We start from the raw sequence: 27,007 nt of genomic DNA, 5'->3' as shown, positions 1-27,007 counted from the left end.
CTAGGGCATGAATAATTTCAATGAGAAGTATTCATCAGCTGTGCTTTACTTTACAGCTTGGAATCCCATCCACTGCCAGCACATTGAATGCCACAATGCAATTAACAAACCAGCTGTGAAGGTACTGTTTTATTAGACCTGGTGCCATACGGTATTGTCAGTGGTCAAATTGCTGAATGAAGTGGAGTAGATTGCATCCTTCTCTGTAAAGCAGAGGCATGTGCTCTGTAGTAATTCCAAGTACCGCCATATTCAATCTGATTTTACTTTGGCAGACTGGTCAAGAGAGAGCAATGAATAGCGTTGTCTGCAGTTTTGCCTATGTGTTCGTAGCCAAGTGCTATGTAGCACTGAGCTAATTATCTATCAGAAGGATCCTAGTAAAATGCTTACATGGTCCTTAACTGGTTTCTATTTCAGCTAATGAACTCAGGGAAATGTATTTTCTCTCTGTTTTCATGTGTATGCTACAAATCATGAGTGCTTATGCAAATTCAGGAGTGGTAGGACAAGAAGATGAAATCGTTAATTTTTAGCTCATATTACAAGTATAACTGAAATGACTGAAAGGTGTCTGGATAGCATATACATGGAAAGTTACATTAAAGGTAAGGAAACAGTGGTTTACAGAGTCAAGGCATTTTCCTAAGGTTGCCATTTAGCAACAGAACTGGAGACAGAACCAGGTATCTGGACTCCTAACCTTATTGTCCTTCTACCACACCAAATTGGTTCTGTCCTATTATAACCCTGAATCTTGAAAGTTGAATGTGAAGAAAAATAATCACACCTTTTAAGAAAATTATTTATGATATATTTATTGGATATAAAATATTTGGCTGGATGAACCTGTGTCTGGATTTGCAAGGTATAATTTTTATATTATGAGGAGTAGGAGTTACCTGAAGTTATCAGAGTTCACAGTTACTTTGGAGAACCAGGTGTCCTGCGGGTTTGCTTCTTTTGTTTTATAGATAGCCTGTAGAAAACCAAATACTGATAGAAAACTAACACCATCTCTGTATAGAAACAAGTAGGAAAGGTGAAATAAGATCCAATAAATATAAAAGAAACCAAAAATGTGTTTCATGAACCAAAAGTGGCAGAGGAGTGCCAATAATAACACTGTCGTCTAGATACATTTATACTAACAAAGGATGGCCTTGTATTATTATTTTTAATCTCTGCTTTTGTTGAAGGCAAATTGATTGGATTGATATTAAGAGCAGGTAACTGGCCTGGTCTGGTGGCTCAAGCCTGTAATCCCAGCACTGTCAGAGGCTGAGGTGGGTGGATTGCCTGAGGTCAGAAGTTTGAGCCCAGTCTGGCCAACATGGTGAAACCCCGTCTCTACTAAAAGTACAATAAAAATTAGCCGGGCGTGGTGGTGTGCGCCTGTAATCCCAGCTACTCGGTAGGCTGAGGGAGGGGAATTGCTTGAACCAGGGAGGTGGAGGTTGCAGTGAGACGAGATCGCCCCACTGCACTCCAGCCTGGGCAACAGAGCGAGACTCCATCTCAAAAAAAAAAAAAAAAAAAGAGCAGGTAATGATGACCCACAAAATGGAAGTGTAGGCCCCTCCCATTCTACTGTGTGCACCCCACTATTGACCTTCAATAGACATTTGGGATTCAGAGGTGCTCTTCTTTGGAGTGAGGATATTTTGAGCTACTTACATGTGAATTCATAATTCATTCATATAGTTCAGCTTGATTTTTCACAATGATGAGACTTCCATGGTTCCTTCTTATTATCCTTCTTTTCTTCCTCCTGCCTAAGTTATAGCTCCTTCTTTTGGGTCACCCAGACATCAACAGGAAGGGGATCCTTTCTGTCTGGTTTCTGCAGTTATTTTTCCTTGATTTTATGTCAGACTGCATTCTCAGGAGTCCTCTGATATGCTGGTTAGTAATGCTTTCTGGCCTCCTACTCACACAAAGCATCATGAATTAGATTTTCTACTTCTTTTCTAGGCAAACAGCCCAGTCCATTCCACTGAGTTGGCCTCACTTTTCTTCCTGAAGTGAGTCAGCCATGATAAGTCAAACCATCCACTTTCTGTCATTTTATAAAAATAGAGGCGAAATTCACATAATAAACAATGAATTATTTTAAAGTGAATAATTCAGTGGCATTTAGTGTATTTACAATGTTTGCCAACACCACCTCTTTCTAGTCCCAAGACATTTTCATATCCCCCAAATCTTACTTTCTGTACTCCAGTTTCCTTAAAGACCCTACTTTTCTATTTTCATTCTACACTTTGCAGAAAGGTAGCATTCTCATGAAGACTTCCTGTGCTGGGGCCATTTTTCCACTACAATAGGTCTGGCTCAGTATTGCTCTTCCTTTACAGTGTGAGTCCGCCCAATCCACATCATCACCACATGACATGCAAGTCAAGGGTATCCAACATCCAAATGCTTACAAAATAATGTTAAGCATAAAGTTATGCAGTGTTATAGTATGATGTTTAAAAGTTTTAAAAAGTTTAAAGGTTACATATATTCATGGTGAAAAACAATCAGTAATACTTATCAGAATGTTACTATGGATTGCATCAAGATGGAGGGTTAATGTGTTAATTGAATTTTCTTTTTTCCCTTTCTCGGTTTTCCAAAGCCTCTACATTGGGCATATGTCATAAACAAAAAAAATCCACTTACTAATGTGACACACAGATATGAACACATTAGTGTGGTTGTAAACCAACCTGTTCAGACTAGAACAAAACTCACTAGACCAACTACAGATCTGATAGGTCATGCTAAGTAAGTTATTTAAAAAGTCAGAGGTTGACTGGCTAATCTCTAATGATTATTTATAGTTTTAGCATCCTAGGAGCTTCTCCTTTTGAGTGGAATGAAAAAGTATCTTTACCTGGGAGAGGTATCAATGACTCACTAAAAAAGAGGGTAGAATAACTTATATAATATGTAAGAGGAGCTCCACATGGGGGGCATGGGAAAGATTTGGGGAAAATTGATTAATCCTCACCAAAAGCCTAATATCTCTGTGACAGTGAGCTGTACTGCTAAGCAAGAATGATATACCAAATAGAAAAATATCATCTATTTTTGTCTTAATAGGCTGCAAAAAAGTACTTTTTAGGCAAAAGCCAAGAGTTGTAATAGGATTAAATATGAAAATATGCTGGAACTTAAAGTTTATATCATACTCTGCTTTTGGTTTTACTTGGTTCTACTTGAAGTCCACTTTATGAAATACTTTGAAGCCCAGATAATTATCTAAGGCAGGTTCTGGCAAACTATGGCCCAGAGCCAAATCTGGCCTTCTGCCAGTTTTTGTAAATAAAGTTTTATTAGAACACAGCTATGTTAATTTTCTTACGTATTGTCTATGGCTGCTTTCATGCTCTAACAGCAGAATTGAGTAGTTGTGACAGAGACTGAGTCCCACAAAGCCTAAAATATTTACAAAAAAAGTTTGCCAATCTCTGATTTAACACACCCCAAAGTAGTTACTTATTACATCTAAGGAAGCATGAAACTTATATGAGGAAAATTTTCACTCTGAGTCTTTGTCATCAGGGAATATATAGTTTACAAATGTTGATGGTAAATTGAGCAGTTCTAACTAGATTCCTCAATCATTGAAATATCTGAGTTTTCACTTTGAATTACAGGCTGTTTGGGTTATAAGTTTGGGTGATTTCCCCCCTTCAAATTTGTGAGAACAACTAAAAAAAGAGTGTAGTTCCAGAAAAATTTGTGTATTAGGCATCTTAACTGCTTACTCAGCTAGCACATGAGTTGATTATTTTTTCAAGGGTAGAAACAGAATTCAAAATGGCTTTGGTAAATTATAGAAATTTAAATTTATGCCAAGTACAAAATGCAGTTAGTTATCTAGATTTTTTGTTCATTTGATTTAAAAGATCCAGATATTGAAATATTCCAATGATCAGCTGTGAAATTAACACTTTGCATCTCTGTGCTTAGTCTAGTGAAACCCAGCCGTATCAACCAGTCCCAGCAAGGGCAAACAAATTGTAGGTCAAGTGTAGGAAAAAAAAAAAACACATGAAAAAGAAAGGTTGGATGATTGATACAGAACTAAGATTCCAGAGTAAGAGAAGTGAACCACTCAATGTTAGACTTAATGCCAACTTTTTTGAATAAGGTATGCCTTAAGAAGCAAAGTTCCCTACCACTAGCATTTTGGTATCAGTTATGATTCTGAAATCTTAATAATATATTTTCCTTTTCCTGAGAGACTACTGTTGTTTACCACTTCAAAGAAGGAATTATTGTGAGTAATATACCGCCAATTTGAGCAGCAATTGAACAAGATGATATTTTGGATCTTTGTGGAATAAGAGTGAATTTCTTGACACTATTTATTACTTGAATTGCAAGTTAACAGGAGAAATGAAAAACCACGGCAGCCACATTTAAATCCTCAGGGTATACTCATCAGCTAGTGCAGGGAGAAACATTTATTGGTAAAAAGGGTTTTACTAAAAATATTTATTCCACCTTGCTTTTGGAAAATCTGTCATTATTGAAGCATTTGTGCTTAGAATATAGGGAATGTGATACCCAGGAACAGGAGAGTTCATTCTGTCTTTTCATGTGTTTCAGATGTGTATAGACCCTTCCCTGTCAGTAGCATTGGGTGATAAACCACCCCCGTTGTATCTCTGTGAAGAATGCAGCGAGAGGATTGCAGGGTAGGTATAAGAGTTCTTAAAGAAAAGGAAATAGGGCAACAATAAGAAGATAAGAAAAATATTTGGACTTAGTTACATTGCTAAAGTTTCTCACTAGCCTCTCTGATTTTTAAAGGTTGATTATTCTGATATTTAACATATAGCAAACTTTCATTGGGAACATTACAGCTTTGAAAAGTTGCAATATTTCTCTGTATGTGACATGAGAAGAAGGCAATTCCACGTAATAAATCAGCTCCAATTTTGGAGTAACCCTGTTAAAAAGGCCACAGAGAAAAACAGATGTAAAAGAAAACTGTGGTTTCCAAACATGACATACAAATTATATGGGTTCTTTTTGCTTGTTTGTTTCACAGAATCACACTCAGCTTTGTACAGATCATGCAGTATTTTGGTTGGCTTAATTAGCATCTGGAAAGTATCATTTAAAGATAACTGAATATGATGAAGTGCCTATAATTTATAATTTAGCTGGAATGCATTAGACATTTTAAGAGTTTATTATGATAGTGCTCTTAATTATACTTCCTTTCTATTAAAAGCCTTTCAGCAATAGTGTGCAGCTTATAAACATTCATGTGGAAGAACATTTCAATGAAGCTCAAAAATGAATTTTGTTTTTTTCAATAGGGACCACAGTGAGTGGCTGATTGATGTTCTTCTGCCACAAGGTATGGTTTACTTAGGAAAGGATGAAGAATGAGTAATCATGACTAATGACATAGTTGCTTTATCTCCTTTTGTACTATTTTATTTTACAAAGACAGTCACCAAAGTATTGTATTCTATGAATATTCATTGATATGAAGCATAATATCAATGCCTTATTTATAATGTACCCACACATTTAATAATGAGGGAAGTAGTATCATCCCTACCAAAATTAAGGGTAGATATTGGAATTAGGATTCCATACGACTAAAGCCCTGCCAAATTATGTCTTCAGGGATTTTCTGTATCTGTAACAGCTGTTGTCAGTGATAAGTTGCTGCACCGGGTCTTATCAAGGAGAAGAAAAAGAATAAGGAACACCAGCTGGGAGAGAAATGAATAATTGGCCTTTTTCCTGCTACTATTACTAGTACCGTGTTGTGGGGGGGAAATCATTGAATTTCTCTGAGGCTCAGTTTCCTCATCAGTAAAATGGGGATAAAGTATATCTAACCCATCTCAATGGAAAGACAAGATTGCAATGCTTCTTGTAGTTTGTCAGAGTTCTCAAAGCTCTGCCCTATAAGTTGGTAGATTCCAGACAGAGCATTTCTCCATATGTGGGAGAAGCAGCTATTCCAGCCATGTCATTGGAGGCTAAAATGACAAGGAAAAGTACTGACAAACAGAGAGGAAAGATGAAAGGTGGAAAGAGCTGCAGGCATACTAAGTTTGAGTAGAGATCGGGGCACAGGAAGAACTCGATGGTATATGACTTCAGATGTAGAAAATAAATGGATTCCCATCCTAGCTAACATGGTGAAACCCCATCTCTACTAAAAATATAAAAAAATTAGCCAGGCATGGTGGCACCTGCCTGTAATCCCAGCTACTCAGGAGGCTGAGGCAGGAGAATCACTTGAACCTGGGAGGCAGAGGTTGCAGTGAGCCGAGATCGCGCCACTGCACTCTAGCCTGGGTGACAGAGTGAGACTCCATCTCAAAAAAAAAAAAAAAAAAAATGAACCATGAAAGTCTTATTATTGTGAAAAATCAAGCTGTCCATGAATAAACTATGAATTCATATGTGAGTAGCTCAAAATATCCTCACTCCATTCGATTCTTGGAAAAAAAAAGAAAATAAAAGGATTCATGTGAAAGGCCTATTTCAAGGAAAACCTTATGCAAACTAAATTCTGTGAACTTTTTTTTTTTAATTGAAGGCCTTTGGTTGATAATTAGACTTTTTGTAGTCTCACTTTTCATATTAGATTATTTATGTTAGATTCTCAACCTTAAGGGAGAAGTTAATTTAGCGCTCCCCTCTGTAAAATGGAGCAATAATATCAGCCTCTTTATCCTTCAAAGGCACATTTTGAAAATTTACATAAAATATCTGTAGGTCAGCCGCAATGGCTCATGCCTCTAATCCCAGTACTTTGGGAAGTGGAGGCGGGCTGATGGCTTGAGCCTAGGAGTTTGAGACCGACCTGGGCAACATGGTGAAACTCTGTCTCTACTAAAAATACAAACAAACAAACAAAAAATTTAGGAGGGCGGGAGAGGAAAAACAATTTAGCCAGGCATGGTGGCATATGCCTGTAGTCCCAGCTACTTGAGAGTCTGATGTGGGAGGATCATTTGAGCCCAGGAGGTTGAGGCTGCAGTGAGCCGTGATCATGCCACTGCATTCCAGCCTAGGCGACAGAGAAACACCTTGTCTTAAAAAAAACAAAAACAGGCCGGGCGCGGTGGCTCACGCCTGTAATCCCAGCACTTTGGGAGGCCGAGGTGGGCGGATCACGAGGTCAGGAAATCGAGACCATCTTGGCTAACACGGTGAAACCCCGTCACTACTAAAAATACAAAAAATTAGCCGGACATGGCGGCGGGCACCTGTAGTCCCAGCTACTCAGGAGGCTAAGGCAGGAGAATGGCGTGAACCCGGGATGCGGAGCTGGCAGTGAGCTGAGATCGCGCCACTGCACTCCAGCCTGGGCGGCAGAGTGAGACTCCGTCTTAAAAAAAAAGAAAAAACCCAAAACAACAACAACAAAAAACCTGTAAAAGGATTTGGGCTTATATGGGTAAATGTAACTTTTTTTCCTTTAAATTAGGCTACTTAATTAGTGATCATCCAGTGCTCTGAGGTAAAAGCCATAGTCAAGTTATAAAATAGAAGTTATAAAATACTTTTTAAATATGTTGCTGAGTTCTGGTTGTCGTCTCCAGTGATATTCATCTTTAGAGGAAAATTGGCAATAACTTTTCATTACTTATCTAGACATGTGACACTAACCTCACATGATTTAAGCTAAACTCTAGGATATCAAACTGTCAAATAACCATTAATTATACAAAACTAGTTTTTAAACATGAGTTGTAAATTTTATTGCTTTTTCATCCACTAGTTTAAGATTACCAGACAGAGTTTGGGAGACATTTACCTTTGATCTTTTAAATAAATTGTAACATAGACTATACTATAAATAAGGTGTTAGTTCATTTTTTGAGTACATACTATTTCAGAGTACGTATTAGCCAATTCTTGGAAAATTTATTTTCAAATATTCTCCAGCATCAGTTTTCATGGAAATAATTGATGTGCCCACTAAAAATAATTCTTATCCATTCATTAAGGTCAATCCCGTATGTAGGCAGTAATTTGACAGTCTTGCTCTAACTGGTCTACCTGTGGGTTTGAAAAAAATTGCTTTCTCTTAAATAACCTTACAGCTGGTTTTACACACACATGTTAAGAATGGTGTAAGTTGATAATTTAAATCTAGGTAGTCCAAGTTAGTAATTTTTTCTACACTTTTGATATTGCAAATAATCCGATGATGATGCTGTAAATATATCACATCAACCCAGTGTCATAGTATAATGGAAAGAACAGTAAATGGGGAATTTGGAGACTTGAACTCAAGGTCTGCCCCTACCATTGATAGCTTGTGTGATCTTGAAGAATTTACCTAACCACAGTGGTTCTCAGTTTTGTCCTCTGTAAAATGGAGAAATAAGATTAAAGTTGTTTGGCTTTAACAAGATTCGATTTCTAAGTCATGTCTGAAAAGATTAAATTACTTGTAAGAGTAGCAGTGTGCAGGTGTTTTTAACCTCACTAAACATACACCACTAGATGAAAAGAGATCTATTTCATGATTTCTGAGGAAACTAGAAGCCAATAAAAGTAGACGATAATTTATGAGACAAGTGAAAAGCTGTTTGGGCCAAGTCCAGAGGTCGAGTTACTAAGATTTAAAAAATTCCCCCTTCATGGCTGCCCTTATTTAAAATGGGCTCTAGACCTGGCATGATGGCTCACACCTGTAATCCTAGCCTTTTGGGAGGGAGGTCAAGGCAGGAGGGTTGCTTGTGGCCAGGAGTTGAAGAACAGCCTGAGAAACATAGTAAGACCCCCTGCATGTCTACAAAAAAAAAAAAAAAAATTAGCTGGGCATGGAGGCCCACACCTGTTGTCCTAGCTGCTTAGAAGGCAAGTCAGGAGGATCACTTGAGCCAAGGAGGTCAAGAGGCTGCGGTGGGCTATGATGGTGCCATTGCACTCCAGCCTGAGTGACAGAGTGAGACACCGTCTCAAAAAATAAATTAATTAATTAAATAAAAATTAGAGGGGCTCTCTTTCTTTGTTGATATTTTGTGTGCCTTCCCCTTACAGCTGAAATATCTGCTATATGTCAGAAAAAGGTAAGAGCAAACCATTGGTGTGGTTGGGGCATGATTTATTGTGTTTGTATGTAAATTCATTTATTGACATCTGCCTCATTTCTGCACCGTGGTTTCCAGTATGTGCATGCCATTGCATTTGTGGAGGGGAAAAGGAAATAATTTAGCATGCAAGATTGCTACACTCAAATGGTCTCTATTTCCATTTCTGCTTTTGCTCACCCATCTTATGCACAATGCTTTTGTTCAGTAATTTGCAATAAAAGCCTATGTGTAATTCTGGGATAGGAGTCCAATTAGAAAAAGGTTTGAATTATACTGCAATTTATGGTACTTAACTTTAGTTAAGGATATATCTTGTATGCTAGAAATCTGGATTGTTTTGAAGTGGAGTGCAAATAGTCCAATTTGGGTGTGTGAAAAACATATCCAGACTGACTGTATGTGGAAAGTATTTATGTGTAAGTTGAACAATATATGTAGCTAAAGATTCTTCCTTTAATATTTCCTTTAGTTTTTTTTTTTAATAATAGTTTCTCTAAACCACCTCCATCTTCTCTTGTTTTAATAATCGAAAAGAGTAAGAGGAGGCGGTATGATGTCATAAAAAAGAACTTTTGACGAGTTGCTTGAGATTCTTGGACTCTGGCCAGTTCTGTTCCCTCCTACCTATGTGGACCTTGCACATGTCATTTAAACTTTTTGGGATGTTGATTGTGAGTAGGTATATTTGAGGGCTGTCTCAGTTATCTATGGATGCATAACAAACCATCTGGAAACATAGTGTCTCATATGGCAACCAATTATTTAATCACAGTTCTGTGGATTGGCACTTTGTCCTATGCTCAGCTCAGCTAAGCAGTTCTTTTGATAAATTGCTCTAGGCTCACTCATGTATTTGCAGTCAGTTGGTGGGTAAGCTGGAATTGGCCGGCCCCAGATAGTCTCACTCCCATATCTGGGGCTCAGCTGGGATAGCTGGAATGGTGAGATGGGTAGGGTGTCTGGGCCTCTTTCCACATGATGTCTCATCGTCCAGGGGCTAGGCTGGACTTGTTCACAGGTGGCAGTCTTCTGAGAGAATGAGAGAGCCATACTCACTCAAGGCCTCTCAGAAGTCACACAGCATCATTTCTGTAGCATTCAACAGGTCAAAGCAAGTTCCAAGGCCGGCCCAGATTCAAAGAGTGGAGAAATAGGATCTTTGTGGTTATTGAAGGATTGGCAAGAATTCTGTGGTCACATTTAATCTACCACAGTCCGTCCTTTGGATATAATTATTTATCTTCTTTCCATATGTAAAATATGCTCACCATTTTATATGACCTCCACAAGTCTTATTCATTTATGGCTTCAGGCTTAAAGTCTAGTATCTTGTGATCTGCATGTGATATGTCACTGATTAAACTTCTTGGTAACTGATTCTCTTGATTCAGAGTCCTGTGAACTAAGAAGCAAAGTTATCTTCCCTCTCGGCACCCAAGGCACAATGTTGAGACAGGGATAGGATCATAGCAATAAGCTTCTGTTCAAAAAGAGGAAGGGAAAGCAGATAGTAGTCATTGGTCTATAGCAGCTCCAGCCACAAACACATCAACAGTTCCTCTGTCTCCAGGAATAGCATACGTGCCTTGATTATGATCTGGTTTTGTTTCCTAGAAATAGTTCCCTAATCTGTTCTTGTCCTCCTGAGCTCTTGGCTCCACTCTCTGAGACATCTTTTCTTTTCAGTAAGAAATAGTCCACGTTGCAGCTAAGTAACTTTCTCAATCTGCTTCCTGCATGTAGGAGTTAGGGTCCCATAGACCTCTTTTCATTTAGAACTGCGTCTGTTTACTTTAGTTTTAGCTGGTGGTGCTTTTGCTAGTATGACTTTCTTAAAAACTTTGTGGATTTTCAGTGAATCTCATTGGGATCATGTGCCCCCAAAGCCACACCTATAATGATTTTTGAGGCAGTCCTTCCTATACTTCGGGCATTTCAGTGTGCCCTTAAAATTATTAGAAGCCTTGTTATACCTGAGAGGCTCAATTAGACTTCGCCTTATAACTTTCTGAAGCCTTAACAAAGGATCTTAGAGTCATAGACTATATTCTTCCTTTGATCTTTATCCTGAGGCCATTCTTACTTTGCAATCGTTTATAAGCTTGAGGGACTAGGATTTCAAGCAGTTCTATTTTCTAAATCAGCATGTTTTGGCTCTGGGGACATATGTAACATATTTGACGCCCAGGGTAGATCATTTTTTAACACTTCCCTCTTTATATGACAAAGTTATTTTTAGTAACAAGCTTCAAATTAGCACATTTTTATTGCTTATCCTTTAATAAACATTGTGTTTTACATAGACGTTAATTTGGAGAACTTCCATTAAGTTCATAACAGTTCAGAATTGTTTGAGCTTGCCCTGGGTAGTTTGTATTCTACCTCTTTGTACTGCGTATTCCTTGAATGGTATATTTGAAATAAGCAGTGATAGCATCGTGATTGGAAAGATAAAGAGACAGACCTTGATTATTTCAATTCTGTGATTTTGTGAGACCACTTCAAGTTATTTCTATGTGTTTAAAATTCAAAGCAGTGAAGCAAAGTTGTTGGAGTGAACATTTGAAAACATGTCCAGCTGAATCTCCATCTAAGGGAAGCCTCTCTAGTTTACCTTGGAAATGAATGAGCTGAATCCACATGGGTTGAGGCCTTTCAAATATATTATCAAAACTTAGTAGGAATCCTAGCAATTATTTAGAACTTCGATCAACTGAAGATTATTTTTGGGGAAATGTATTTTATTGCTGACATTGTTTAGGATTGATGGCATGTGGTAATAAAGCAGGTTGACTTTTAGTCGGTATTCCAGATATTATCATATGCAGGGTATCCAGATACTCCATAAGAAATTGCTCGAAATTTAGCAGCATAAAACAGCAACATTTAATTATGTTCATAGACTCTGTGGATCAGAGATTCAGACAGGGCATGATGGAGATAGCTTGTCTCTTTTGATGATGTTTGGGGCTTCATCTGGGAAGACTTGAATAGCTGAGGGTTTTAATTATCTAGAGGTTTCTAGATCATACGTTTGGGTTCTGGGATGGGGTGACTTGAAGACTAGGCTAAGCCAGCGCCATTGACTCAAGACTTAAACATGGTCCTCCCTGTGGCTTGGCTGTCTCATGGCATCCTGGCAGAGATCTGGGAGTAGTATCCTAATGAGGAAGTTTCTGAAGAGAGAACATCTCAAGGCAGCAAGTGGAAGCTGCATGTCCTTTTGTAAGCATCATTTCTGTCATGCTCTATTGGTTGAAGCAGCTGCAAGCCCGTCCAGATTCAAGGGGAGGGAAACTATCCTTGACTTCTTGATGGGAGGAGTGTGGACAACCCTCCTCTGGTCACAGATGATTTACATTCTTTCCCTTTGCAAAATCCTGGCTGGAGGTCCAAGAGCTTCTCATCAAAATCAAGTTCAGATGTAGACGAGGCTTTTTGGGCTTGGCTCCTTAAGTATTCTTCCTCTTGCTTTGAATACCTGTGAATGAAAGAGATGTTACCTGCATCCTGCACAGCTAACATGCAATAGTGATACAGGGGTAGGATTACTGCAGTAGAGACTCATGTAAAAAGTGAGGAAATGAGAGGAAGGTAGTCATGTCCGAATCTCTGATCCACAGAGTCTATGAACATAATTAAATGTTGCTGTTTTATCCTGCTAAATTTTGAGTAATTTCTTATGGAGTATCTGGAGTTCTTAGAAATTCTGAAAGTCACAGGGCACATGTCACTTGTTCCTTAGTTAGGTGCCAGTCCTGCTTCCTGGGAGCTGGTCTCTTTGGCTCTAGGCCCCACCCTCTGGGAGATGCCCATCTTTTCCTTCTCATAAAAAGTAGCCTATCATTTACAGCTAAGTAGTTTTATCAGCCTATTTTTTGCTTATAGAAGTTTGGAAATCCCAAAACATCTTATTTTTTGGGCTGTCTCTGTCCCTTTCAATCTACAATGGTATATCCATTAAAAACATGGGTTTTTATGTCTCAATTTATAAACCTGCTTCATTAAACGTGAGTCAAATGCACAAACCTCTCTGGGATAAGTCGTTCTACACCTTATGCTCTCTATGAGGCTCCTGGGAACGATGACTTTAAGATTCTTAGAACCCTTATTGTTGAATGAAGAGAATGCTGAGGTATGCCCTTAAGATCCTTAGAAGGCACTCCCCAACCCCTGGCTTTTTTTTTTTTTTTTTCTTTTTGTCTATCTAAAAGAGTCTATGGTGTACCATATTAAATTCTGAGTTCTTAACAAAGGGTTTTATATTCAAGCCCTTGCCATCATTTTTTTCCTACTGAAACCACATTTTCCTTATAGGGCCCTGGATTTGATGTTTGCCTTGAGACTTTTTCTTACCTTGAGAATCCTATGCTGGCTAGAAAGACTGTCCTGAGCTCAGTATTTTCCCTTTAAATTCTACGTGAAGACAGATTAATTCATTCTTTTATCTTCCTCCTCTCACAAGCTCTGAGTTCATAAAGGCTTAGAATCTAACGACCCCTTGGTTGTGTTCACATCTTCACAAGCACTATTGAAAGAGACATTGACTATGTGGTGGTCGCATCTCTCATAGGCTTGGGGCACGTCTCCAACAGCTTTAAGTGGGTGCTGCCTCACTCCTCTGCCTCCTGCCAGGGCAGCTTGAACAGTAGCACCCCTGAACTTGGAAATGTCTTATGCTCCACCACTTTTCTTGTTCCCATCACTTAATTTGCAGTTCCCTTCCTGCGGCTGATGTCAATGCTGACTCTACGAAGGGTTCTGGCTGTGTACGTCCCTGTGGTCTTCATAGAGTGCTGGTGGGCATAGGAAAGGCTGGTCTGAGGCCATCGCCTTGGCACAGCACGTCCCTGTCTTTGAATGCAGCATCTACCTGTCCTTGAATGCGACAAGGACAGAGGAGCTGTAGTGGAAATCTACTCTTTGAGGTGGATAAAATTATTTTGAAAGAGTTTATTCTGGGAGTTAACATCATTTCTTTTCTTCCCTGATGTGCAGTGATGTTGCACTCTCTGATCCATGGTTCTGTTTTTTTCTTTATATTTCTGCTGAAAAACTCTTGGAATGTTAACTTGAAATAATCCAGAAAGTGTCCTCCTCCTCACTACCCCCATGGCCGAGGTAACTTTGCACAGGGCTTCCCTACACCGCGCCACTGATATTTAGAGCATTTCTACTACTCACAGGAATAGAAAACACTCCTCACCTTTATTTTTTAACTATGACTGAAATCTAGCTAGTGGGAGAATAACCTGCGCTTTGGAAACTAGTGGCCCTTGAATATGTTGTCACTTCGAGTGGCCCCTTAAGTTTTCATTTATTCTGATTCTTAGCCAAGTTTACCTCGGTGGTCAATTTTAATCGATTTCACTTTCTTGGCTTCTAGAACTGCAGTTCCCACGTTAGAAGAGCAGTTGTCACCTGCTTCTCAGCAGGGTGCTGCGGTCGTCACGGAAACAGGCCTGTTCGGTACTGCAAGAGGTGCCACTCAAATCATCACAGTAATGAAGTGGGGGCCGCTGCGGAGACCCACCTCTATCAGACCTCTCCTCCGCCTATCAACACGCGGGAATGCGGCGCTGAGGAGCTGGTCTGTGCCGTGGAGGCCGTGATCAGGTAACACGCAGTTTCTTAGTAGCTGCCTCTGACAACTCCACCTTGCTTTGAGCTAACTTCCTCACACTGAGATGTGCATATTTAATGCAACCTCAAATGCCCTTAGCCCAGATGCTCACCTTCCCGCAGTGTTGTAATGATGCTATTTTAATTCATGAATTCAATGAATATTTTTACAGATGCCAGTTATGTGCCAGGCACTATGCTGGGCACTTGGGAGGTAGGAGGGAATAAAATATAGTCTCTGCCCTTAAGTTACCCATGTAGGGAATAGAAAAACATAAGCACCTCATTGTGGTACGGTTTGGTGAGCTCAGTAATAGCATTGAGGAGAGGGCGGTAGGGGAACTAGGTGAAGGGGCCAATCAGAGTGAAGCGTGTGAATAGGCCTGGCTTGACTGACAGCAGCATTAACCAGTCAGGAGGCGGGGAAGGCAACAAGGGCGAATTACCTGCACAGGAAACAGGTGTGGGACAACTCCAGGTAAGTCCATACTGGGATAAACCACAACCCTGTGGAGTCAGACAGGGACAGCAGGGACAGGTCCTGCAGGCTACTGGGTTTTTCTTCTTCTGTCACATGACCAAAAAAAAAAAAGCAATTGAAATAACTTCTACGCTTCCTCTTTTTTTGTCTGATACTCATCGAGGCAAGATTTTTTGTTTGCTTGTTTTTGTTTTATTTTGTTTTGTTTTGAGACAGAGTCTTGCTCTGTCGCCCAGGCTGGAGTGCAGTGGCACGATCTCGGCTCACTGCAACCTGTGCCTCCTGGGTTCAAGCGATTCTCCTGCCTCAGCCTCCTGAGTAGCTGGGATTACAGGTGCACACCCCACGTCTGGCTAATTTTTGTATTTTTAGTAGAGACGGGGTTTCACCGTGTTGGCCAGGCTGGTCTTGAACTCCTGACCTCAGATGATCCACCTGCCTCGGCCTCCCAAAGTGCTGGGATTACAGGCGTGAGCCACCGTGCCTGGCTCCAGGCAAGATTTTTTTTTTTTTTTTTAATTAAAGAAATAATATGGCTGGGCGCAGTGGCTCGCGCCTGTAATCCCAGCACTTTGGGAGGCCAAGGCAGGTGGATCATCTGAGGTCAGGATTTGGAGACCAGCCTGACCAACACGGTGAAACCCCGTCTGTACTAAAAATACAAAAATTAGCTGGGCGTGTTGGCGCCTGCCTGTAATCCTAGATACTCAGGAGGCTGAGGCAGGAGAATCGCTTGAACCCGGGAGGCGGAGGTTGCAGTGAGCTGAGATTGCGCCAATGCACTCCAGCCTGGGAGACAGAGCAAGTCTCCGTCTCAAAAAAATAAATTAAAAAAAAAAATTAGAATTTAAGTGTTAAAGGATAGAGGCCAAGTCTTTTCTGTTTCTCTTATCCCAGTGGCTGACACATAGTAGAAATACAATTAATGTTTGTCAAATCGAACATTATGGAAAGTTTGAAAAGAAATAAAAGCACTCAGCCATACTGTTGTCACCATCATCATCAGTGTTGGTTATGTTCTAATTTTATTCAAATGTATGTTTCATTTCTATAACCATAATCACAGTGTATCCACAATTCTTTTTGAAATAGCATTACACTATTAGCTCTTCTCCACGTCGTTGAGTAGTTTCCATATTTATCATCTGTAGTGGATATATAATATTAATCTAGCTATAACTCACTCTTCTCTATGATTACATATTTAGACTGCTTCCAGTTTTTTACTTTTATAAGTAACACTTTGAGAAATATTTTTGTACATGGTGCTGTACCTACATTTTTTATTTTCTTAGGGTAGACAACCAGATATCAAGTACCTTGGTTCAAAGGGTATGAATATTTACATGACTCTTAATACACGACCAAGTTGCTTTTCAAAACGTGTGTATGGATTTATAATGCCAACACCATGTATAAAACTTACCAATACTGAGTGTTGTTTTTTAAAATTGGAACCAGTTTAGCAAATGGAAAAAAGAATTTTCACTGTTTCACTTTCGTGTCTTTGAATACCAAATGGTGTATATTTTTCCATTTGGGTATAAGCTCCTCAGTCTTTCCTTGTATCATGCATTTGCTGTCTGTACAGTTTCGTGATAGATATAGAGGAAGCATTGACTTATAGTGGGATGGTTGGTGAACCAGAAGTCAGAAGGGATCAGTTCTGTTTGCTGCTAATTGATTGGAGGAACTAGCCTCTTTGTGCCTCAGTTTGTTCATCTTTGAAATGGGAATGGAGTATAAAATAGTAAGAAAATAGAATGCGGCATCCTGGAGTAACTCAGGATGCACAGTACTCAGTAACTCAGTAACACAGTACTCAGTTCAAATAAGAGCAATCCAGCATGCTTGAGTACTCATGAGGTACTTCCTCTGAATGGGTCATGATCTAGAATGTGTTTTTTCACAGTCTAACTTGAAATCACACTGCTCTTTGGCAGCTTGTTGAAAGAAGCCGAGTTCCATGCTGAGCAGCGAGAATACGAGCTGAACCGGCGGCGGCAGCTGGGCCTCTCCTCTTCCCACCATTCCCTGGATAATGCTGACTTTGATAACAAGGACGATGATAAACACGATCAGAGGCTGCTCAGTCAATTTGGAATATGGTTCTTAGTAAGAAAAAGAAGTTAACTCTTCTCCACTTTCTTATTTCTCATTTCAAAATTGTACTGATGTGGAATTTCTCCTGTTCTTTTAAAAGGAGTAAATAGTGAAAAATTAACCTTAGCAATGGGACTGAATTCTCTACGGCAATAGCTGTCAATCCTGAGCTGCATGTTAGATTTACCTAGGAAAGCTTTTAAAAACTAACAATTCCCAGATCACATTCCAGAATCTTGGGAATTTTTTAAAAAGCTCTTGGCCATTGATTTTGATGAAGAGCCAGGTGTTAAACCTACAGTATCAGGATCTAGACTGGTACAAGTAGGAAAGTTGCTAGTATATATTGTCAAGTACTGGATTCAATAACATTTACAGATAATTCATGTCCCATCACCTATGTACGTGAAATTTTTCTTGAAAGTTCAGTCTCTGTGGAGCTTTTTGTGTATTTATGATAAGTCTATGTACACCAGAGACATTATAGCCAAAGTAATGCAAGGAATATGATTGCTATTGACTGATTTAACTTCAACATCTATTCAGTAGAGATCAAACATACAGATCTAACGTCCCAAGCAAGCTGAATTTACCAATGCTGCAGAGAAGCAGGCTTTTGTTTTGCCCGTTGGAGACATTAATTCAGTCTCCATAGTGATATATCTCTATTATACTTGCACATAGTTCTGTGAAAGAGTCTTTACCAAATTGGCATTTAATTGTTGATTTCACATATCTTGCTTCCTAGAAGTTATTATTTAATGACACAATGGCTACTACTGTGAACTCTTTGAAGGCAAGGACAATGTTTTATTTATTTTTTTTATTCCTGGACCCTGCCATAGTACTCAATAAAAGATTAGTTCATAGTAAATGAATGAATGATGTTTTAAAAAGTCTATTTATGGGCCGGGCGCGGTGGCTCACGCCTGTAATCCCAGCACTTTGGGAGGCCAAGGCAGGCAGATCACGAGGTCAGGAGATTGAGACCATCCTGGCTAACACAGTGAAACCCTGTCTCGACTAAAAATACAAAATATTAGCTGGGTGTGGTGGCAGGCGCCTGTAGTCCCAGCTACTCGGGAGGCTGAGGCAGGAGAATGGCGTGAACCCGGGAGGCGGAGCTTGCAGTGAGCCGAGATCACGCCACTGCACTCCAGCCTGGGTGACAGAGGGAGACTCCATCTCAAAAAAAAAAAAAAGTCTATTTATGATAGTGAATTGGGGGGACTCCAAGGTATCTGAATTATTACTAATACACAATTCTTAGCAAAATATGATCATTTTAGAACCGAAATGTATATACATTATTTTCATTGAGGATATTGATGAAATATCATTTTGTTGACCTAACTTTTTAGAAGCATTTATCTGGTGCAGATTATATAATGGATTTCTTGTAGGAGAAAATGCTTAATTGGAAGGTGAAATCTTGAGGGAAAATTGTTGTTGCAATCCATCTATCCCTGTAGAAATGAACACAGTTTCTGGATAAGCGATCCCCATTTTTAAAACTGCCTATTTCAAACGGATTATCTGGGATGTCTTTTTATTTTTATTTTTTTTTTTTTTTGCCTTTTAATGCACCTGTAATAATTTTGTAAAGATGGATGGAAGCTGAACAAGGTTCTAATCTACCTACTTCTAGGTGAGCCTCTGCACACCCAGTGAGAACACACCTACAGAAAGCTTGGCCCGGCTGGTGGCCATGGTGTTTCAGTGGTTTCACTCCACTGCATATATGATGGATGATGAAGTGGGAAGTCTGGTGGAAAAGCTGAAGCCTCAGTTTGTAACCAAATGGCTGAAGACCGTATGTGATGTTCGCTTCGATGTCATGGTCATGTGCCTTCTTCCTAAACCCATGGAATTTGCCAGGGTAAGTGGAGGCGTACAGCTCTCACCTTGTTAGAGAGGAGGACTTGGGGAGAAGTGCTGCCTTAGCCATGCGGGTATTATCAGTGTCTGCAGAGGGGGAACATCTCTCCTTATTTTAACTAATATAGCTAAATGAATTTAGTAACTATGTCTTGGGTGATGTGCTGCTTTGATGTTGATTTGGGATGAGGAAGAATGGCAAGATGCATTTGTGAGGTATCTTTAAGAATTTAAGGGACTATTCTTTCTCAACATTGCTGATTTTTTTTTTTTGAAATGGGATCTTGCTATGTTGCCCAGGCTGGTCGCCTTGAACTCCTGGGCTCAAGTGATCCTCCTGCCTCAGCCTCTGGAGTAGCTGGGAAGCTAAATATTTTTATTAAGAAACAACAAAAAAGCCTTTCCATGAGGTTACTAGAGCTCAGTCCCCTTTTGGCTTAGAATCTTTGGAAAGATTACCATTCAACTAGGGGAAATGTCTTTTTTTCTTTTTTTAATCATGTATATATATATATACAGGTGAATGGTAGAAGTCCCTGCCCTGCCATTTGAAATGCCAAAAACGTTCAGGGTCAGACAAAATGCACCTATTCCTCTCACTTAAGAACAGATTTCTCTGTGCTGATCCTCTTGTTTCTGCCTCAATGGATCACATCTGAGAAGATCCCATGTTTCTTTTTTCCTTTTTTTTTTTTTTTTTTTTGTGACAGGGTCTCACTTTGTCACTGAGGATGGACTGCAGTGGTGTAGTCATACTCACAGCAGCCTTGAACTCCTGGGCTCAAGAGATCCACCTCAGAGACTACAGGCATGCATCACCACATCCATCTAATTAAAAGAATTTTTTGGTAGAGATGGGGTCTCTCTATGTTGCTCAGGCTGGTCTCAGACTCTTGGCCTCCAGCAATCTTTCTGCCTCAGCCTCCCAAAATGCTGGGATTATACAGGCATGAGCCACTGTGAGCAGCCCATATTTTTTGAATATGATGTAATTTGCGTCTAACCCAGAAAGGTGGATATCCAGAATCAGGTTTTGGCAGTAATACGTGAAATTTTTTTTCCAAGTGTTTACTAAGTGTTATTTTTATTTGTGATTTTTTATTTCCTTTCAAAGAGATCTTGAGGCAGTTTTCAGTAGAAACCTGTGCTAAAGTAGGACATTTAAGGATAAAACAGCACAGACCATCTATAGGGGTAACTTTTATTGGATTTTCAGGACTCAGAGTGATCTGTGCATTTATGGAGATGTACTTCTTTCTTCTTTGGTGCCACCTACTGACTCACTTAGAAAATTGAATTTTTGCCTAAAGGAAATTTCCCATTTTCTGACATTCTTTGCCTGTGTTGATATGTTTTCTGTTATTATGTCTGTTGGAATAGTGAAGGATTGATGTGACATGCTTCTGGAAAATGAGAAGAAATGATTATGTTGGGAGAAAAACTTTTCTTATTCCAACTTAGGTGCAGATGTTTTGGGGTCTGCAAATTAACTGACAATAGTTTAACTGGAGAGAAGACAAAGTATATTTATGAGTACATGTGGGAGATCTCAATGATAAATTACTTTCTGAATAGCCAGAGATAAAAGATTTGTATATCAAACTTAACAAAAGGTTTACTTAAGGGCTTCAGTGAGAAGGTATGGAAGGTTCCATTGGGTTTTTTAATACCATGGGAGCTGGGCTATCTCCACAGCAGCTGAATCCACAGGAAACTCCCTTTGGAGGGGGATAACAGAAGGGTTTTCTCTGGAGACTCTGCTTGAGTCACATAATGGAAGTTCAGATAAGATTTCTTTTTGCATCTTCTTTAGCTTAAATGTTTTCACTTTAAAATAATCTTTATACCAACTGTAGGGTTTCAGTGGATAACATTTCCCTTATCTGAAACTTCCCTTGAAGTTTCAACATACATGAAAGAAGCTAGGTTGATTGCTATAGAGGGAAGATTTAGGTTAGAAATTGTGAGGTAAGAGATCTGCAGAGGAGAACAAGAGCATAGAACAAGGAACCAGAAAAGCACAGATTAATGGTTGGGATAGACTATAAATCTAGGTTTTGAGTACGGAGGGCAGACAGTTGAGAAGATGTGTAGATGTTGGTCTTGAAGCATGTTTAGACGGTGGAGTGAGAACATCAGTGTCACAGTTACGGTTATTTTCCAGAGCAGAGCAGAGAAGAGGTGAGTGTTTGGTGAACTTCCTGAGTGGACCAAACTGTTGTAGCAATAAGTCCTTTAAATTTTATATCATATTGTCCCCCTTCAGCTTTTAGGGCTTTGTAACAAGATAACCCAGAGTCTTAATAATGATCTAGGAAGTTGGGTTTTAGTTCTCAGTGATGCCATGTCAGGTGGGTAGGAGAAAAGTTAGAAGTGTTACTGGCAAAATGGGCAAGACAGAAGGATCTAGTTTACAAAGAGGTGCAAACTATCTCAAAGGTGATGAACAGGACTAGAATCTGATCACTCACAAGGGTGGGTTATAGTTTTTCATCAAAACATAAAATTTCTCTTTACAATCACCTGCATTTTGACCAAAGATAATCAAGGTAAGATTACTTTTGGTTACAAAATTAGTCTCTTTAAATTTGGTCTGATTGTTTGCATAAGCACGGCAAGAATGGTAATTGACTACTTAGGGCTTTTTAAAGTTTGCATTGCCAGAACTCTTACAAGGAATCTCAGATTGGACTTTTAGAGGTTTCTTGATGCTAGAAGTCAGGCCAAGAACTTGTCGTCAGATTTCATCTATAATACTTACAGATTTGAGTGAATTCCTTTCTCCTTGAGGTCTCCCAAATATTCTAAGTTTCCCAGGAAGTGACCTTTTTTACTCATCTGTAAGGCTGAGAATTCTGTAATGCAGTTATCGAATCTGTTTTTCCAAGAGGGCTTTGAAAACACTGGCTCCATAAAGTCAATCTTAGTTCCTTAAAACTGTTTGTCATATCAGATTCCACGCAATTCACAAATATGACATTCTGCAAAGGCTTGGTAATACAACTGTAACTGCCTGATGGGTTCTTCCTGCCTGCTGCACAAACAACATCGATTCACAGAATTGAGTATAGAAAGAGTTTAATTGACATGAAGTCAGCCATGCCACACAAGAGACTGAGTTATTGCTCAAATCAGTCTCATCAAAGGCTTGTAGGTTAGGGGTTTCTCAAAGCCAATTTGGAGGAAGGAGTAGGGGTGGCTAGACAGTGGATGCTTGCTGCTGCTGATGGTTGGGTTGGAGATGAAATCATAGGGAGTTGAAGCTGTCCTCTTATGCTGAGTTGATTATGGGTGGGGACACAGGAGGACACGGCTCCAGGTGGAGCCGTGGGTGTCAGACATGCAAAAAACATGAAAAGCTATCTCAAAAAGCCAATCTTAGGTTCTACCATAGTGATGTTATCCGCAGGAATAATTGGAGAAGCTGCGTATCTTGTAACCTCTGGAATAAGAGCTGGCAACCATTTATGTCTACACCTTAGCAGAATTCAGGCTCCTTTCCTCCTCATAGCCTTGTGGTCTCTTTAGAAAGGCATTTGAATTTTTGAGAAGGGCTACTGTCATTTAAACTATAAGCTAAATATCTCCCAAAGCTAGTTTGGCAGTTTAAATGCTAAAGGCAAGAGGGGGTTGGCTAGATCCGATCTCCTCCACTGTCATTATTTTCTCACTGTTATAATTTTTGTAAAGGTGGTTTCATAACCAAGTTTCCCAATTATGTCCTGTTAAAAGCAGAACAGATTGTTATTCAACTTATGCAAATAGCTGTAATGCTATGAAAATAGGAATATTCAATAAGAGCTTCTGAATTCTGGAGGAATCAAGTAGAGAGAAAAAAGATATATTTCATTTTTGTTTACAAAGGTGTAAATCTACCAAATTATTGTGAGTTATAGATAGCTTAGGAGAAAAGAGAAAGGGGTTCCTTGTATCTGAAAAACAGAACATTGATTTAAAAACTAGCAATGTTCAAAACAAAAAATGATACAAATTACAATAATTTATCATTCAGTCCTATGTAATTCAGTCTTGTTCTGCTTCATTGAGTTAGCAGTTAATGAACCCATTAGCTGCTCCACTAGAGTTCTGGCAATCCTTACTCATTCCAGTGGTATGATCTCAATTATTTAAGCAATGCCACCAGAAGCCTGTACGCCAGGGTACCTGTCATAATCCTTTCCACGGATCTCAGAGACAATCTGTTTATGTTGAAAATAAGCATTCTTGCTAGTAGCCGATTGCAAGAGTTTTCAGAAAAACATCAGATAACAATTACTATCTGAATGACAAAAGGCTTAAAATAGTCATAGTTAAAGATCTGCTGAAAGTTCACTGTGACACAGTTGACAAGGCAGTTTTGTTGTTTCTGTAGCATGAAACATTAAAATAATAACAAAATGATAACTGATAATATTTTGTCATTGTTGTCTACCATCAGACAAAGAAGCATAAAGACGTATCATGCCAGCAAGGGCATTGACAAATTTCTAGGAACTTTATATAATTCCTGAAATATTTGTCTTCATAACATTTCCCTATGCAAATGTAACCTAAGGACAGTTAAACATCTGTTTTTATTTGACAACGCTTTCCGTAGAATTAAACATATCAAATAAACCTAATTAGTTTAATGTATCTTTTTATAGGTAAGAACAAATCCTTTGATATTTTCAAGCGTCCCTCTGGGAAATTTTCAGTCAGTTCAAGACCAGGATTTTATTTAGGATTTGGCTTTGGAAAGGCAAAATATCAAAAGTTATCAGAAATGTCAAAAGATTTGAGTACTTGATTAACCAACATTACAGGTCACTGTGAAACAATTCTTAGTTATTTATTTAACCCATATGACATTAAGAGATTTCAAAAGTAAATATAGGGAGCAACACAATTGTAAGAAACAAAAAGAGAAACAAAACTTAGCTCTTTTAATATTTAGAAGACTTGGTTCTCTTAAATAATCTAGGACAGGATAAAGACAAAAAGCACAGGAAGGCCAGGAGTAGTGGCTCATGCCTGTAATCCCAGCACTTTGGGAGACCGAGGTTGGAGGATCACTTGAGCCCAAGAGTTTGAGATCAGCCTGGGCAACCTAGGGAGACCTTGTCTCTACAAAAAATTTTAAAAAATTAGCCTGGCATGTTGGCTCGCACCTATAGTCCGAGATACTTGGGAGACTGAGGTGAGAGGATCGCCGGGAGGTTGAGACTGCAGTGAGCCATGGTCATGCACTTGCACTCCAGCCTGGATGACAGAGTGAGACCCTGTCTCAAAAAAAAAAAACCAAAAAACAAAAAATCAAAAACAAAAACAAAAAAGCCACAGGAAATTATTCTGATAAGACACAGTCTTTGTTTCTTAGTTTCTTCAGTTTGTTTGGGCTGCAATAGCAAAATACCGTAGACTGGGTAGCTTATAAACAACAAATTTCTCACAGTTGTGGAGGCTGGAAAGTCCCAGATCAAGGCAGATTTAGTGTCTGGTGAGGGCCTACGTTCTGGTTCCTAGATAGTGCTTTCTGGCAGTGTCCTTATGTGGTAGAAGAGGCAAGGTAGCTCTCTGAGGTCCCTTTGACAAGGGTGTTCATTCATAAAGGCTCTGTTCTCATAATCTAGTCACCTCCCAATAGGCCCCACCTTCTAACATCATCACATTGGTGATTAGGTTTTACCCTAAGAACTTTGGGGGGACACAAATATTCAGACTGTGGTAGTTTCCTAGGCAGATTTTTCAAAAGGTAAAGAAAAACCTTTTACAACCTCTTATTAAGAACAGAAATAAGATAATCTAAAAAATGTTGTTTTTTTAAGAGAGAGAAAATGAAACTCTAGTTTTGCATCAGTACACTGTTAATATTAAAGCTCATTTAAAAACCTTACAGTAAATCTACTCAATCTTAGCCAACATGACCACACAAGATAAAATTCTCTTTCTCTGTCTTCCCCATCCTTCCCTTTCAGGTTTTGGTCCTTTCCTCTTCCTCATTCAGGAATGATGAGTAAACAGCTCCTTTAGGAAAGAATTCCTCTTTTTCCTGTAACAAAACCACATTCTACATTACTTGAATACTTTGCACACAGAGGTTTTTCCTTCATCCTGATTATGTCTAGTAGTTCAATTTACATATGATTGATTATAATTTTCAATGCTTATTATCCTTTATTTTCCAGAGAAAACTATTAGACAACTGTGAATTGTCTGTTGTATATCAGCATTTTTTGGCATTTTAGCAAATTTTGTGAATATACCATCTCACAATTTCTAGACGCATATTCCTCTTAGTATGATTCCCCAATGTGGCAAAAAGAACATCCTTTTTAACAAAACCAAATGTCTTTAGCATTTGTAAAAAATAAGAAGCTAAAAGCAGATAAACTTATGATCAGCAATTAATGTGTTAATATTTTATCCTACTTAGAAATGATCTAGATTTTCAATGAATACCTGCCATTTAATTTAACTTAGTATACCATTAAGGTTTCAAGTTACCAAAAAGATTTTGAAAACTACATCTAAGCAGAAACATTGTAAAACACAATTACTGTTGATATAAACTTTGTCAGAATGATTCTGTTTAATTAAAATCAAATCTGTAAATTCTATAATCTTAAACATTGGTAAATATATTAGTTTATTTGAGTAGTAAGCCCAGGTAGAAGCAAAACGTGTGCTCAGCATGGTACTCAATGCTGATAACTCTGAAAACACAGTTGTTTTTATTAAACCAACAATATTATACTTGTCTCATTTACAGATTTACTGAAATCACGTACACTTGAAAGCATTTGGGTTAGTTCCTATATTTCTGAGAGGTTTAGGAATATTTAATTTATATATGTTAAAATAAAAACCTTAGACAAATTATATTTTACAGAGATTAATTGAGCAAAGAACAACTCACAAATCAGGCAGCCTCTGAACCAGAATAGATTCAGAAAGGCTCCAGCATAGCCATGTAGTGGAAAAAAAAGATAGGAAAAGAAAAGTAATATACAGGAAATGGAAATGAGGTACAGAAACAGCCAGATTGGTTACATCCTGGTGTTTGCCTTATTAACAGTTGGCTGCCCTTGATTGGCCAAAAGTCAGTGATTGGCACAAGAGTAGGTTACAATCTGTTTATACATGCAGCTAGGTTACAGTTCACTATGTATACGTAGAAACTGTTGGGCCAAACTTAGAATATGTAAGAAGACAGCTTTAGGTTAGACTTAATTTAACATGTAAGTGTATATGTTTTGCAACTGTCAATCTGAATTAATCAAAAGGATCAGAAACCAGTTTTAAAGCATGTATTTAAGCAAAAAGCTAGGAATGGCCATTCAGCAAACATGGACTTCAGAGAAATGGCGTCAGTGCTCTGCAGTTAAAAGTTAAGGCCTTGCTTATATAGGCAGAAAACAAAGAAATTTAGCAGGATTATAACATTTTCTACACAAGGGTGGTTTATAAATTGCAACAATTTAGTTAGTTACAGTTTGTTTTCATTTCCATACAGCTAGTTTTTGTTGCCTTTCCAATTTAAAAGAGTATATTTAACATTTCATCCTAGACAATATGATAGTCATGAAGTCTCTGTGAGAGAGGAAAGAGGGAAGTTCTAGCCTGGCCAAAATGGTGAAACCTCGTCTCTACTAAAAATACAAAAATTAGCTGGGCATGGTGGCATGTGCCTGTAATCTCAGCTACTTGGGAGGCTGAGGCAGGAGAATTGCTTGAACTTGGGAGGCGGAGGTTGCAGTGAGCCAAGATCGCAGCTCCGTACTCCAGCCTGGGAGACAGAGCAAGACTCCGTATCAAAAAAAAAAAAAAAAAAAGAGGAAGGAGTCTTCCCTGGCTCAATTTA

At 38.8% G+C, this 27,007-nt stretch overlaps 1 protein-coding gene across 16 annotated transcripts in view; it reads left to right on the top strand.

The window, feature by feature from the left end:
- Nucleotides 1–27,007, top strand: part of UNC79 (unc-79 homolog, NALCN channel complex subunit) — a 309,568-nt gene that overhangs the window by 122,388 nt on the left and 160,173 nt on the right. For 15 of the 16 annotated variants that reach the window (XM_063643951.1, XM_055288333.2, XM_055288335.2 and 12 more), the window contains 7 exons: nucleotides 57–121; nucleotides 4,606–4,694; nucleotides 5,325–5,365; nucleotides 9,028–9,056; nucleotides 14,467–14,696; nucleotides 17,127–17,298; nucleotides 18,935–19,165. In XM_063643951.1, coding sequence (XP_063500021.1) covers nucleotides 57–121; nucleotides 4,606–4,694; nucleotides 5,325–5,365; nucleotides 9,028–9,056; nucleotides 14,467–14,696; nucleotides 17,127–17,298; nucleotides 18,935–19,165 — 857 coding nt within the window. Of the gene's footprint in view, nucleotides 1–56; nucleotides 122–4,605; nucleotides 4,695–5,324; nucleotides 5,366–9,027; nucleotides 9,057–14,466; nucleotides 14,697–17,126; nucleotides 17,299–18,934; nucleotides 19,166–27,007 lie in introns of those variants that run through there. The other variant, XM_063643952.1, reaches the window with a different exon arrangement.

The sequence above is a fragment of the Symphalangus syndactylus genome, chromosome 8, assembly GCF_028878055.3.
Source record: "Symphalangus syndactylus isolate Jambi chromosome 8, NHGRI_mSymSyn1-v2.1_pri, whole genome shotgun sequence".
Taxonomy (NCBI): domain Eukaryota; kingdom Metazoa; phylum Chordata; class Mammalia; order Primates; family Hylobatidae; genus Symphalangus; species Symphalangus syndactylus.
This window is presented reverse-complemented; position numbering and strand designations above follow the sequence as displayed.